General features: G+C 44.3%; 1 protein-coding gene across 5 annotated transcripts; it reads left to right on the forward strand.

Annotated features, from left to right (window-relative positions):
• Positions 1-1,175: 1,175 nt before the first annotated feature.
• On the forward strand, positions 1,176-13,789 carry wipi2 (WD repeat domain, phosphoinositide interacting 2). 5 transcript variants are annotated; one of them, XR_014911416.1, is made up of 13 exons: positions 1,176-1,503; positions 2,314-2,396; positions 2,664-2,822; positions 5,209-5,378; positions 5,492-5,588; positions 9,178-9,275; positions 10,332-10,424; positions 10,574-10,644; positions 10,754-10,867; positions 10,973-11,137; positions 11,833-11,940; positions 12,017-12,127; positions 12,359-13,789. XR_014911416.1 is itself a non-coding variant. In XM_085403432.1 (13 exons), exons 1-13 carry the CDS (start codon positions 1,430-1,432, stop codon positions 12,469-12,471), a joined length of 1,443 nt encoding a protein of 480 aa, XP_085259558.1. In that variant the 5' UTR covers positions 1,187-1,429; the 3' UTR covers positions 12,472-13,789. The 5 variants fall into 5 exon arrangements, 4 of the variants coding, with proteins under 4 accessions (XP_085259558.1, XP_085259559.1, XP_085259560.1 ...); XM_085403432.1 differs by having other exon boundaries at positions 1,187-1,503; positions 12,030-12,127; XM_085403433.1 differs by having other exon boundaries at positions 1,190-1,503; positions 10,754-10,861; positions 12,030-12,127.
• Positions 13,790-14,330: the final 541 nt, after the last annotated feature.

Genomic DNA, 14,330 nt, shown 5'->3' on the forward strand with positions numbered 1-14,330 from the left:
TCGCTGTTTCCTTTTCATTCCACGCCTTATACTTTGTTGTTCCAACTGCCAGAATTTGGGACTTTTGTCATGCTATGTGAAAGTTTTTAGTCCAGTGCTCCCACATGAGAATTCAAAGAGGAAAGAGAACGTTTTTCATTTGAAGTCATTGAAGGCATTTGCAAAAGCACAGAAAGCTCCAAATAAGTGGCTTTATTAAGCTTAATTTTCTATTTTTCAGTAATATGGCATACTAAAAGGAAAAAACGCGGGCTACTTAGACATATATGTAATACAATTTTAATATCTGATGTTCACATATGTTGAAAGCTGCTCTACATGATCCTTTCAGCATCTGTTAAAATGTTGTAAACTGCGGCACATTAACTGAAGAGGCAACAGATAATGGCTAAAAAATGGTGATGTATGAAATGTTGCAACTCTTTTTTTAAAGGCATTACTTAGTTTGCACTCACTTGCCTCTCTCTAACACAAAGATCTGACTATGTGAAAGTGAAAGTGTCAGTACATTGAGTTTTTCAAATCTCACACACGCAATCAGTGTTCTTTTAGTTATTTGGAGGTTTGCTTTGCAATAGTGTAGAGCAGGAACTGCACTCAGTAAGAAATAAGAAGTGCACAAATTCATTTAAAAAAGAAGTGGCAAATAAACACAAAACGTGCAAATAAATTGTAGATTGAAGAGGCTTCAAATTAGAAAAAAAAACTAACTTTTTATCATTTTAAAAATTCACTATAAACTATCGTCATTTTAGGGAGGATCCCGTTGCCTCGATTGATGATTGTTTATATATATTTAATAATTTAAAAAAGAGAATAACAGGAGGTTAAAATTTTAAACTAAATTAAAGCTGAAGATACAACAATATAATTTTTCATGCTGGTGTTATGAGGAGATGGGAACTGTAGAATAAATACTTACTAGCAGCGCCTCCATTGTAGATGACTTTTACACAATGTAACGATGGGGGGCGCTGGTTCTCTGAAATCCTCAATGTACAGAGGAGTCTTCTGATAGAGTCGTGATTGGTCCTGGTTTCTGTCTCCCTATTGGTTTAAAAAGGACAGAAACCGAGATACCAGTATGTTTACCGTTTTACCATAATTTTGTTTGTGGGGTTTTTCTTTATTTAAATGTTTTGTTTTTGTTCATTTCATATTTTTGTTTTGTATCGTTTCCTGTTTAGAGTCCGGGGAGCTCATTTATTAAAATCTGTCATGGCCCTTTAAAGGAACTGCACGCTGTGCGCATAACGCATGCGTATTGGGGGTGAGCAACAAGCTCCTGTGGAAAACAACAACAATCGTTAGAGCAGAGCAGCAAACAGAGATGGTTCCGTAAAGCTCAACACTTCTGGTCTTTACCACTGTATTCAGTCCAGCTGCTGCTATTTCTACTGAAGCTTTATACGTCGATGGTGCCGAACCCATGAACCTGGCCAGTCAAAGCGGAGACGCTGGCGGAAGCCAGCTGCTCTTCGCCAACTTTAACCAGGACAACACGTAAGGCAGGGCCGGGGAAAGTGGCTTGGGATCGGATGGCCTGTGCTGTGAAACTAGCTAATGCTAATTAACCCAGCTTGGACTTGTCTGGACGCCTAGCGGGGTCACAGGAATGGATTTGAAATCTCCTAGATGTAGTTTTTGTCATGCTAGAAAAGACTATCAGTAGGCGTCGTGTTTTGGGTTAGCTACTCTTTTAAACTACCCATTTACCTTTTATTTTATCAGATGCTAACATAGCTTGCTAGCTAGCATAGTGTTTTGTGGTCCGAGGCTAACTAGCAACATGCTCGTAAATTAAGTGTGCTGTAGGCGCATATTTGCTACGGGTAATTGTAATTACTTATTCAGGCTGGCGGTAGATAGAAATAGTAAAAGGCAATTCGATTTTTCTGTGTTTTGGACTCATTACTGGTGAACAGCTGGAAGACTGCTGGAAATTGTTGTAGGAAATTGTGACTCGAACTGGGTCACTGTATTTGTTTTAATATGATTAAGATAGACATGTCGAATTTAAACTCGGTCATGTACTAAATTTGCCGGTGTTTGCTCTCAGCAGCAGAGGCCTGGTATTATTGCAACACAGCGTTAGTCGTGTGATCACAATCACACTGAGACCACAGTGACCAATGTATCTAGGGTACGCGGAGTTAGTCGATATCACTGAAATTAGACCGAACCCCCTGTTTTTCATTGTGTAGACTAATACAATGTGGCTGTAACAACGACCACAGAGTGCATTGTTATTCAGTGTATGTCTGTGACACCGTGCTTGGTCACTGCCACGCTTCCTTTCTGTGTCATGTACAGGTCCTTAGCTGTTGGCACCAAATCAGGATACAAGTTTTTCTCCCTGTCCTCTGTGGACAAATTGGAGCAGATATATGAATGTAGTAAGTATAAACTGACCTCTGTTCTGGCTTTCTACTTCCATCTACTCACCCGTTTGTGTTTGTTTTCCTCATCCAATCACTAAACAGAATGCACACACAATAGTTGCATGCAGTTAGCTGTTTTGATTTAAAGGCATGCATTTTTTTTTGGTTTGTTTTTGTGAAAGTGCGACTTGGGTGTAATGGTGGTGGTAATGGTGCACGAGGCTGCATAACATGAAACTCTTTCCAGTAATTTAACCACACATGTGTATGCTAATGGCATAGACAGAGTAGGCCCCTGTTGCGGTGGTCCTCGATGTCGCTCTTCCTCTGCCTCTCCAGTTAGTCTTCACTCCCAGGCACAGATTCCATCTGTGCTACCTATGACTGATGCCGATGACGGCGATCGACTGCACACTGTAGAGCTGAAGCAACGTTCAACAGGTAGATAATCGGTCCATGCGGTGTAACGCGAAAAACTGCACAGGGGAAGGAGGACACTGCAAGGTTTGCCTGTTATAAAATGGCCGACTACCTTTACCAGCTGCAGTCTGAAGCAGTCCATCTGCAGGACAGTCTCGCTGGAGAGGCTGCCAGATATACCTTTATCTAGTTGTCCAGATGTAGTTGGCCATTGAGGTATTTGCAGCGGAGCAAATAATTTGTTTTAAGTTAGTTGGCTTTAAAGGTACTTGTCTTATAAAAACTGTTACTTCATTGCTTGATTATATTTTATGAGGTATTACTGCATTTGTTCCTGTTAGTTTGGAGTCACTATACCACTCGTGCAGTGCTTTTACTTTAAATAATTAATGAAGTATGTCTGCCCTTTCCTCTCACTAGTATGCTTAAGCATCAACCATCCTCCTTGTATATGGACAAAGGTTACATATGATTTCTGCTGCATCCCTTTTATTAACCTATATGTTGTATTCTGACTTTTTTGCTAATTAATTTATATTTAAATACCAAAGAAGAAGACGGGAGTAGGTGATTTAAGTTTTATAGTCAGCACAAGAGAATGGGAAAGCCATTTCTACAATTTCTGAACACCGCTCGTTCGACTCTTTCATGAAACAAAGTGTTAAAGGCTAGCTTTTTGATTGTTTTTGCACCCTAGATAAAAGAAGGAAAGAAGTTCACACAGTCTAGGTATAAAATGCAAAACTATCCACATCTATACTTCTTGAGCAAGACCAGACAGATTCCAGCCCACTCTGTATTTTTGGATCATTCCCTGGAAGTCCCTTTCTGACCACTGGAACTGTGCATGCTGCAGTTTCACCACAGACCTCAGACTTGCAAGCAGATAAGCACTGACTGTGTGTGTGTGTGTGTGTGTGAAATCATTGCTCAATATTCCTAGGACCCTGCCTCATGAATTGCCCTCCCTCTGCAGAGTTCTGGACTCGGAGAGATGATGTTTAGATCAGGGGTGGAATACTCTAGGGCTCACGCACCCGAATCAAATGATTAGGGTGCGTGAGCCCTAGAGGCCTGGAGCCCCCCCCCCCCCCCCCCCCCCCCGGTTTAGATGAAAAGCCCTGAGTCGCATTGCATACCAGGAGTTTTCTTCTTGGCCTCACCAAACCAATTTTCACTCGCCACGTGGACCGCTTGGCTTCCTACAGCTTGTTCCACTCTTCAAAATGAAAATAAAGTTTTAAGGATCACGATTTGAGACACTGGAGGAGATCCAGCAGGTCTTACAGAGGCGCAGATGCAATGAGACCTAACGCGACTTCCATGGAGTGATCTAAAAATAGCAGCCACGCTGAAGATTGTCAAAGAGAGAATAATTGGGGGGGGTATTCCCAGTCCCAGAATGTTTTGCTCACATTTCATACACACTGTTACATGGTGCACATTCAGCATGGTCAGTTTAAAACTATGAGTAATCTGTGCAAGTAATAATTTTTTTCCCCTCCCTCTTGCTTTTGTATTTCCTCTGGCTTTGAGACAGCAACCCATACGGCTGCTGTTGAAACCTTTTGTTTTCAAATGTCAGCCAATCAGAAGACAGCTTCCTTAAGTAGTGGTTCTCCTGTTTGTGGCATGTCCCGCTTCCACAGCTGTGCCCCATATTCCACCAATGTTATTAATCATCACTAAAACAAAGGATCCAAGCTGAGTTTTAAGTATGATAGCAGTAGAAAAACATGAATTCAGCTTTACTTCATTTAGTAGTTCTTTCAGTTATCAGTGATGCCACTGTGGTTCTTTGTTCCACTATAGGTGGATATGTATATTTTGAAGTCTGAATCACAGAAAATAACTCGAGTAGAGTCAAAAAAAAATAAAGGGTAGACACATTGGTGTAAGTCTTTAGCTATGAAGAAGCAACAATGTGTAGCTCAATTAGCTTAACTAGGAAAGGGGAAACAAGGTAGAGCTCACCACAAAGAGGAATGGGGAAATGCACTCACTGGGAGCAGATATAGGTTACTGTTTTTAACATTTGGTTTCACTTCACTGATTAAGTTTTTTTGAGTTATTTCTTCTGGATGGTACGTGCTACGCTAACAACAGCATAGCACATATTTCCTTTGTTGTATTTTTGACACTGCCCCCTGGTGACAGTAAACGGGTATGTGGGTCTGCACAGTGCTCTATGGCACCTGCAGGCTACAAATGCACTATCATGCTTGGAGCTTTATTCCTTTGCTCATCAGCTGATTATTTATTACAGTATTGTAGTTATTATGGGATGCTTTAATGTCTAAGCCCAAATTGTCAAACTGTTTAAGATGATCTAATCCTTTAATCACATAAGTGATTATAAAATGTCAGAGCACTGATGAAATAATAATTTTGTGTCCGTCTCCTGCAGCTGACACTGAGGATGTGTGCATTGTGGAGCGTCTGTTCTCCAGCAGCCTGGTGGCTATAGTTAGTCTGAAGGCCCCCCGGAAGCTCAAAGTCTGTCACTTCAAGAAGGGAACTGAGATCTGCAACTACTCCTATTCAAACACTATACTGGCTGTGAAGCTCAACAGACAGGTAGGCCAGGGGTCGTTTGCAGTGTTCATGAATATGAAGAGGCTTATTTACCCTCTAGTGACGACTTTGTTTGCTAAGTACACACAAGTTGATGTTGCGTGGTTCCTCCGCAGAGGCTGATTGTGTGCCTGGAAGAGTCGCTCTATATTCACAACATCAGAGACATGAAAGTGCTGCACACTATTAGAGAGACTCCGCCTAACCCTTCAGGTGAGTCTGAAGAAACAGTCTGTCATCATCATCATATAAATAGGAAAATATAGTGAATGTAATATGTGCTTTTTATAAAAGTTTACCTTTTTTTCCACTTTACATGTATGTGCTTGTATTGGGCCTCATCGTGAATATTTAGAAATGTACAAATCTAGTTTTTCATTTTAAAATGAAAGGGAAAAAATCTTGGGCCTCCATGACTGTATGTAGATCTGGACTGTAGCATAGGTTTAAAAACGAATGAATAAAACTAATCAAAAGAGAATAAAGAGCTGGAGTGAAAGGACCATCTCAGAATCAGAATACTTTATTGATCCCTGGGGGAAATTATTTTTTGTTACAGTGCTCCATTTTAAACCAACATTAAGACAAGACAGACAATACGCTAACTAAGAATAGTACAATATATACATATATATACATACATACATACATACATACATACATAAGTCACTTATAAATAAATAGTTGGAAAAGAAACATGTGTAGCTGTAGCAGCAAACAGTGTGTTAAGTGGATGCGTTGTACAGGGAGATGGCCACAGGCAGGAATGATTTCCTGTGTCGTTCAGTGGTGCTTTTCGGTAATCTCAGTCTCTCACTGAACGAGCTCCTGTGACTGACCAACATGTCATGGAGTGGGTGGGAGGTGTTATCCAACATTGTCTTTATCTTGGACAGCATCCGCCTCTCCGACACCACCTTGAGGGAGTCCAGCTCCATCCCCACAACATTGCTGGCCTTACGGATCAGTTTATTAAGTCTGTTGGCATCTGCGACCCTCAGCCTGCTCCCCCAGCATGCAACAGCATAGAGGATCGCACTGGCCACAACAGACTCATAGAAAATCCTCAGCATTTTCTGGCAGATGTTGAAGGACCTCAGTCGCCTCAAAAAATAGAGACGACTCTGGCCCTTCCTGTAAAGTGCTGTGGTGTTTTTAGCCCAGTCCAGTTTATTGTCAATGTGTACTCCAAGGTATTTATAGTCCTCCACAATGTCAACACTGACCCCCTGGATTGAAACGGGGGTCAAGTGTTTCCTGGTCTTCCTGAAGTCCACAATCAGTTCCTTGGTCTTTGCCACGTTGAGCTGCAGATGATTCTGCTCACACCACGTGACAAAGGAGTCGACCACAGCCCGGTACTCTGTCTCATCATCCCTGCTGATGCATCCAACCACCGCAGAGTCATCAGAAAACTTCTGAAGATGGCAGGTCTCTGTGCAGTGGCTGAAGTCTGTGGTGTAGAGGGTGAAGAGGAAGGGGGAGAGGACAGTCCCCTGTGGTGCCCCTGTGTTGCTAATCACCTTGTCAGACACACACTGTGGGAGACGTACATATTGTGGTCTTCCTGTCAGGTAATCAACAATCCAGGACACCAGAGAAGCATCCACCTGCATCGCTGCTAACTTATCACCCAGGAGGGTCGGCCTGATGGTGTTGAAAGCACTGGAAAAGTCAAAAAACATGACCCTCACAGTGCTCGCCGGCTGGTCCAGATGGGTGTAGACACGATTGAGCAGGTAGATGATGGCGTCCTCTGTTCCGAGACGAGGCTGATAAGCGAACTGAAGGGGATCCAGATGTGGTCTTACTATGGGTCGCAGCTGGTCCAGGATGAGCCTTTCCAGGGTCTTCATGATGTGGGAGGTCAGTGCCACGGGCCTGTAATCCTGGGGGCCACTGGGACGAGGCGTCTTTGGCACAGGGACGAGGCATGATGTCTTCCACATCACCGGGACCCTCTGCAGACTCAGACTCAGCATAAACAGTTTATGAAAGACTCCACACAGCTGGGGGGCACAGGTCTTGAGGACGAGGGGACTCACTCCGTCTGGTCCAGCAGACTTGCCTGAGTGAAGTCTCCTCATTTGCATCTCAACCTGGTATTGAGTGAAGGTGATGGGTGGGGGAGGGGTGTCAGGAATCTCACAGGAGGCAACATGTGAAGAGAGAGGCTGGCACAGTGGTGTGGCTCTGGATTCCAGGCTGACTGCAGGTGAGGTTGTGGGGGTGGGAGCAGACACTGTGGTGTCGAATCTATTGAAAAACAGATTCAACTCATTGGCTCTATTCTCACCTCCCTCAGCTCCCCTGCTGTTGGTTGGCCTGAATCCAGTGATGGTCTTCATGCCCCTCCACACCTCTCTCATGCTGTTCTGCTGGAGTTTCCACTCCAGCTTCCTCCTGTAATTGTCCTTAGCCTCTCTGATCTTGTCCTTTAGTAACACCTGGACCTTCCTCACCTCCTCTTTGTTGCCCCCTCTGAAAGCCCTCTTCTTGTTGTTGAGGAGGGCTTTGATGTCCTTAGTCACCCACGGCTTGTTATTTGGGTAACAATGAACAGTCTGAGCTGGAACAATGGAGTCGGTGCAGAAAGTTATGTAGCCTGTGATACACTCAGTAAGCCCATTGATGTCCTCGGCGTGAGGCTCACAGAGTGTTTCCCAGTCGGTCACCTCGAAACAGCCCTGTAGTTCCGCTATTGCCTCCTCTGACCACCTCCTAACAGTCCTGGTGGTCACAGGTTCCCTCCTCACAATTGGCACATAGCGGGGGGTGAGGTGAATCAGGTTATGATCTGACCTACCAAGTGGGGGGAGGGAGGAGGAGCTGTATGCATCCTTGACGTTAGCATACAGTAAGTCTAAAGTTTTCTCTCCCCTGGTGGGACAGTCCACATATTGTTTGAATGTTGGTAGTGTATTGTCCAGTGATACATGGTTGAAGTCACCCGAGATCACAATAAAGGCACTCGGGTGCTGAGTCTGTAGCCGAGCTATGGCAGAGTGGATAGTGTCACATGCAGCTGTGGGGTTAGCAGAGGGGGGAACATAAACAGCCACCAAGATGACGTGAGAGAATTCCCTGGGTAAATAATACGGCCTGAGTCCAACAGCACACAGTTCAGTGTCCGGGCAACAAATCCTTTCTTTGAATTGTTATGTTGGCAGGGTTACACCACCGGTTGTTAACTAAAACAGCAAGCCCACCTCCTTTACGCTTACCGCTAGCGATGCTGTCCCTGTCCGCCCGAACAGTGTGGAAGCCTTCCACGGAAGCATTCTCATCGGGAATGACCTGGTGCAGCCATGATTCGGTGAAACACATCAGGCTACACTCTCGGTATTCCCTCTGACTCCGTACCAGTGCTGAGAGCTCGTCGATTTTACTTGCCAACGATCGCACATTTCCCATCACGATAGACGGCAGACACGGTTTAAACCTCCTCCTGTTCAGTTAGCCCAAGATTCATACGTAGCTATTCAAAATTTGTTTGCAGAGTACGACTCAGATTTGTGCGTAACGTGTGCTCACGCGGTTTATGAGTGAGGCCCACTGAAAGCAGTAATATGACTTTCTCGTATCAGCTGAGAAGTGTCTCCACTTTCATTTTCTCAGTTTATTTTGAACAGCGTTGTTTTGTCTGCCACTCTCAACACTAAGACTTCATTTCTTCTCCTCTTTTCTTTTAATGTTACCGATACCATTGTTGTAGTTGGTTGTGTTGACTCGTTTTGTTTTTTCTCTCCATCTTTTTTTTTTTTTTACTGATTAGTTTGTCTTTGTGCTCGTATCTCTCCAGGATTGTGTGCCCTTTCCATCAGCAATGATAACTGTTACCTGGCATACCCAGGCAGTGCTACGATAGGAGAGGTCCAAGTGTTTGACACAGTCAACTTGGTAGGTGAACCCAGACAATGATACTTTATGTGCTCCTGTTTTTAAATAAAGCCATCATCAGGATTTATTACAAAGCATTTTCCGGGGCATACGCTTGCTGTGCCACAGTAGTGTTTCAGTTTCTGACGAATGTCTGCATAGATACTCAGTCGTCCAGGTCATGGTAGCTTTGAGTGCTTGAAAAGAAATCAGCTGGATTTCTTTAGGTTCATCAAAGAGGCTTCTTCAGTTTTAAAACTACTTGGGCTGAGAGGTGTTTAACACCTAGTGGGGGTTTTCCACTAAGGGTTGTTGTTAATCATCAGCCAAGTTGTGAAAAAAGACTGGGTCATTACCATCACTGAGCACCGAAGTGTGAAACCTCCGTCAGCCACTGCCCCGCCCAACCATTGTGTGGCTGCTGAGGTCTCCTGAGGCACAGTGTGAGTGCGAGCGGGGGTTGAACAGCCTGTAACAGCAGATGTAGTCGCTCTAGTCGGGGCACAGAGCCGTCTGCCTGCAGAGAGCTCTGTTGTCAGATGGAGGCAGTGCTGTTATTGGTCGGTCAGCCAGCTGCAGTGAAGAACCACAGTTATTACTTTTAAAAGCGTTGCTGGTTAATTCAGCTGTCGCTCCCTGATCTAGTCAACCAATCACCATTCAGCAAATACTTAACTCATGCGCTTCCAGCAACACACAGTGATGGAGCAGTCTTGAAGGACTGCATGGCCCCTGTGTCTGACCGGAATCACAAACTTGGTTAATTGATGGTCTTTCATAGTGGACGTGGATGACCTCCTTTACTTTTCCATCTTCTCGGCCTAAAATGTGAACATTTGCATCTTTGAAAGAGCGACCTTTGTCTTTAAAGTGCAGGCTTAGAGTTGAGTCTTTTCCTCTTCAGCTGGTTCTCCTGTGTTGTGCCGTGTGTTTTGTAAATTGGTGGTTTGGCTTCTCTTATATAAAGGTCTGAGCACTCCTGCAGTGCTTATTGTGCGTTTGGCTGTTTTTGTCTGAAGGTGTTTCTGGGCCTGAAAGCAGGTTTGTAAAGTAGTTAATCTGTGTGTCGTTTTCCAGAGAGCAGCAAATATGATTCCAGCCCACGACAGCCCATTAGCGGCTCTGGCTTTCGATGCTACTGGAACTAAGCTGGCTACAGCATCAGAGAAGGTAGTTCAGCTGCTGTGCAGGACATTACCCTGTCATCTCCGCAGCTAATTTTGTTTTCCACATGAGGAAATGCAGATTTTGATTCTTGCATCCTGTAATAGTGTTGCAACTCTGTACATCTTGTGCCTTTTTTTTTCACTTCCTCTCAGGGTACAGTCATCCGTGTCTTCTCGATCCCAGAGGGACAGAAGCTCTTTGAGTTTCGACGAGGAGTCAAGAGGTAGACGGCTCATGCACTGCAGTTTTGATTCTTCGTAACATCTGTGCACGCTTTTGTACGCGTTTACCATCTCCTCTGTGCACGTGTGTTGCCGTGCTTGTCTTCTCAGGTGCGTGAGCATCTGTTCGCTGGCGTTCAGTATGGACAGCCTGTACCTTTCTGCCTCCAGCAACACAGAGACGGTCCACATCTTCAAATTAGAAACACAGAAGGAGAAGTATGTGTACGTAGCTGTCTGTCTTTGGATGGCTTGTTTCGTAGCCACTTATCAAGCTGCTGCTTCCTCCAACGAAAACATGCATCTCACATTCTGTACGTGTTCGCTCAGGCCAGCCGAGGAGCCCACCACGTGGGGAGGTTACCTGGGGAAGGTCTTGATGGCGTCCACCACCTACCTGCCTTCCCAAGTCACGGAAATGTTTACCCAGGGGCGAGCCTTCGCCACTGTACGTCTACCCTTTTGCGGGCATAAGAATATCTGCGCCTTAGCTGTGTGAGTACACACTTTCCACACTCGCAGTGAGCACAAATGCAACACTGCGTTTGAGACATTATGAAATTGTTACTTCTTATCACGCCAGAGAAAGGGGGGGGGAAAAATGTGAAGTAGCGTTGACTGAATTTACAATCACAGGTCATACAAAATTTCTAGCACATTTTATTTACGTTGCACTTTGATTGTAGGAAGTTTTAAAATACTGACTGATTTTAATCTTTGGTCACCTTTGACCTACTTTTTTTTTTTTTTCAATTTAAAGTTGTAGCGAGTAGTATTAATAATTAATATTAATAATAATCAAAATGAGTTTTTACAAGGTGGTTTTCCTGAGGATGTGCAGGCTTCTGTCACTCTGCCTTTGTACCACTTTGTATGGAGAACTGAAGTTAGTAGCATTTCCATAATAGGTCCTGAGCTTCTGACAGGCACTTAAAATAATGCAAATACTTGAGTAATGTAACATCCGTCACCTCTGCCGCTCCTCATCTGTGTGCCAAGGAATCAGAGGAGGAATCTAAGAATAGGAAACTGGAAAATATTAATGAGCTTGTAGGATTCTTATTAGCTGCTTGGTATGTCACATCTGGTGCTGAAGAAGAGAAGATGCTGAAGAGGATAAATGTGATTGACGTGTTGGATTGGATTTGTGGATCTTTCATGAATCTCCATTTTTAATTGTTAAAAATTAGGATTCAGAAGATTCCCAGGTTGCTTGTAGCAGCGGCTGATGGCTACCTGTATATGTACAACCTGGATCCACAGGAGGGAGGCGAATGCACACTAACGAAGCAGCACAGGTAACACAGCATTGGCAGATTGTGGCTCGCTTTAGCTGGTAAGGTAAATTTTGGGGAGTTAAACTGAGGATTTCAGTCTTTGGCTTCAGGTTAGACGGGAGTACCGAGCCCCCCAATGAGATCCTTGAGCAGGGGTCACATGATCGCCCACTTGTGGCCCAGACCTACAGTGCTGCTGTCTCAAAGGGTAGGTGACACAGTATTGATATCTTTCTTTTTTTCTGATTGGGGGGAAAAAAGGCAATAGGTAAATAAAAACTAATAATAAAAACGAATAAACTTTTTTCTATTTTGTAAAGATGGCTGTTCTGGAGCGACTATCTGTAATTAAGTTGTGCAGAAAGGCGGGACAAGTTTGGAAGTGATCCAATCAGAAGAAATCTCATCAATGTTTGACTTGTGAACTCTTCTTTCCTAGGTTACTGTGAAGAGCAGGGCGCTGTGGGAGGGGTGGGGCTTGACGACGACCTCAGCGACCTACACTTAGAGGAAGACAACGAGCAACCGCCGCTCATCCTCGAGACCGAGTGACTGGACTGATGGCTGTACCCACCGATCAGAGGGCTCCTCTGGTGCTGCTAGAGACACGTGACCCCGAAAGGGGCGTGGACAGGATCAAAGATGGAGGCGGGGAGGGGGGAGTGTCTTTGTTTTTCTTTTAAAGTGTTCAAGAGCCTGTCCGCCAGTTTGTTCATGCATCCGTCCGTTCACATACACGTCGTCTTTCCCCCCCCCCCCCCCCCTCCGCTCCCTTTTCCCTCAGTTTAGCCTGAGCAGGCCAAACTGAAGCTTTGCATGTACATGTGCCAAAAGCTTAAGTGTGAAAATGAGTATCTGAGAGTGTGAGTGTCATTTAAAAAAATAAAAAATGTAGCTGTGTCGCTGTTAAAGACACTCTCTCACACACAGCGAGCCTGTGTGTGCGAGTAGAAACCGATTGTGTAAGTGCCTCTCTGCCCTTGCTGTGATGGCTTTTTTGTGTTTGAGAGGGGCGACCTCTTTTCATTGGCTGAATAAAATCTTCTTTCATTTGTTCAATCTTAATCGAGGGTGTGTGCTATCTTTTCTGACCCCTTCCCCTCTCTCTCTCACACACACACACACTTTCTTGTACACTGTCCTGCAGAGGGCGAGGCATCAGTCTAAGGTTTTTGGCATGAGGCAGAGGTGTTGACAAATATGTGATTGTTTGCTTGCGTGCGTGCGTGCGTGTGTGTGCTCGGGCATGTACATTAGTAAACCATCTAGTCATGAGCTTATACACCTGCCCCTGCTCACTTTACCTCATCCAAACAAGAGGCTCAGTGGACCTTCTCCTGCCCTCTCCCTGTCCTCAGGCCTGCAGTCATTGGTTAATTTTTAAACTATCAATCTTGGGTTTTTTTTGTTTTTTTTAAACTACATAGCTAATCATAACCAATGATGTGTCATGCGTATGAAAACATGCATGGTGTTGTTGATGTGGTACTGTGTCCATACATCTAAGCGGTGGTTGGTGATGATCGACGGAGAAAGGCAGGAAGCTCTCCGGTCTCCTCTTAACAACTCATCCTACTGTATCTTACTCTGTACATTATTAGATGTGGCGAGATATCACTGTGTCACGCAGGGAGTGTTTGGCCAACGAGCAAGCTGAGCATCATCATTCGATTGTGATCTGGAGGTCGGGCTGAGCCTCATCATCTGGGCCGGGATGCTGCATGATTCCCCAAATAATCCTTTTCAGTGTGTGAAGCCACCAAGTAAGGATTAGATGTGGGAGTTTGGAGTGTCGGGCATTTTCTAATGATTTTGTATAAAATGTGAAACGTTCATCTGAAACTAAAATAAATTCATGTTGATGTATGAAGTTAAGTGCCTTTTGTTCTTGTTGCACTGGCATCTTGCATTCATTATAAAGAGCATCTTAGGCCAACTGAATGGGAGGATGTGTTACCCAGCATCACAGCTACTGGAGCAATAGAAGTCAGGTAAAATCCAGTTTTTATTTTATTTGTTTTTAAGCATCGGAATTTTATACTTTTAGGTGTTACCACATAATTTCAGACATCCTCTATGCCACACTGTAATATTACTATAATATGTATGTGAAAGAATGACTCCTGCTAAGCAGAAACCTTTGACCCACAGACCAGAACGCCCGAGTGAGAGCAGTGTGCTGTAACATAACATCGCATCTAAAAAATAGACCTGCCTCCCATCTCAGTTTAATGCCCTTCCTACTAAAAGAGCATGGGGATGTGTGCATGCTCTGTACATGTCAGTGCTGACTTCATGTGGGACTCGAGCCCTGCCCGTGTAGGTGAAAAATAATTTTTAGCTTTCCATTGCACAACCACATGTGGCTTTGTTTTTTATAGTACCCCATGTTGCTCATATGTGATGTGGGT

Source organism: Rhamphochromis longiceps, linkage group LG4 (genome assembly GCF_057381845.1).
Source record: "Rhamphochromis longiceps isolate RC_006_pf linkage group LG4, R_longiceps_female_GT1.1, whole genome shotgun sequence".
Classification (NCBI taxonomy): Eukaryota; Metazoa; Chordata; class Actinopteri; order Cichliformes; family Cichlidae; genus Rhamphochromis; species Rhamphochromis longiceps.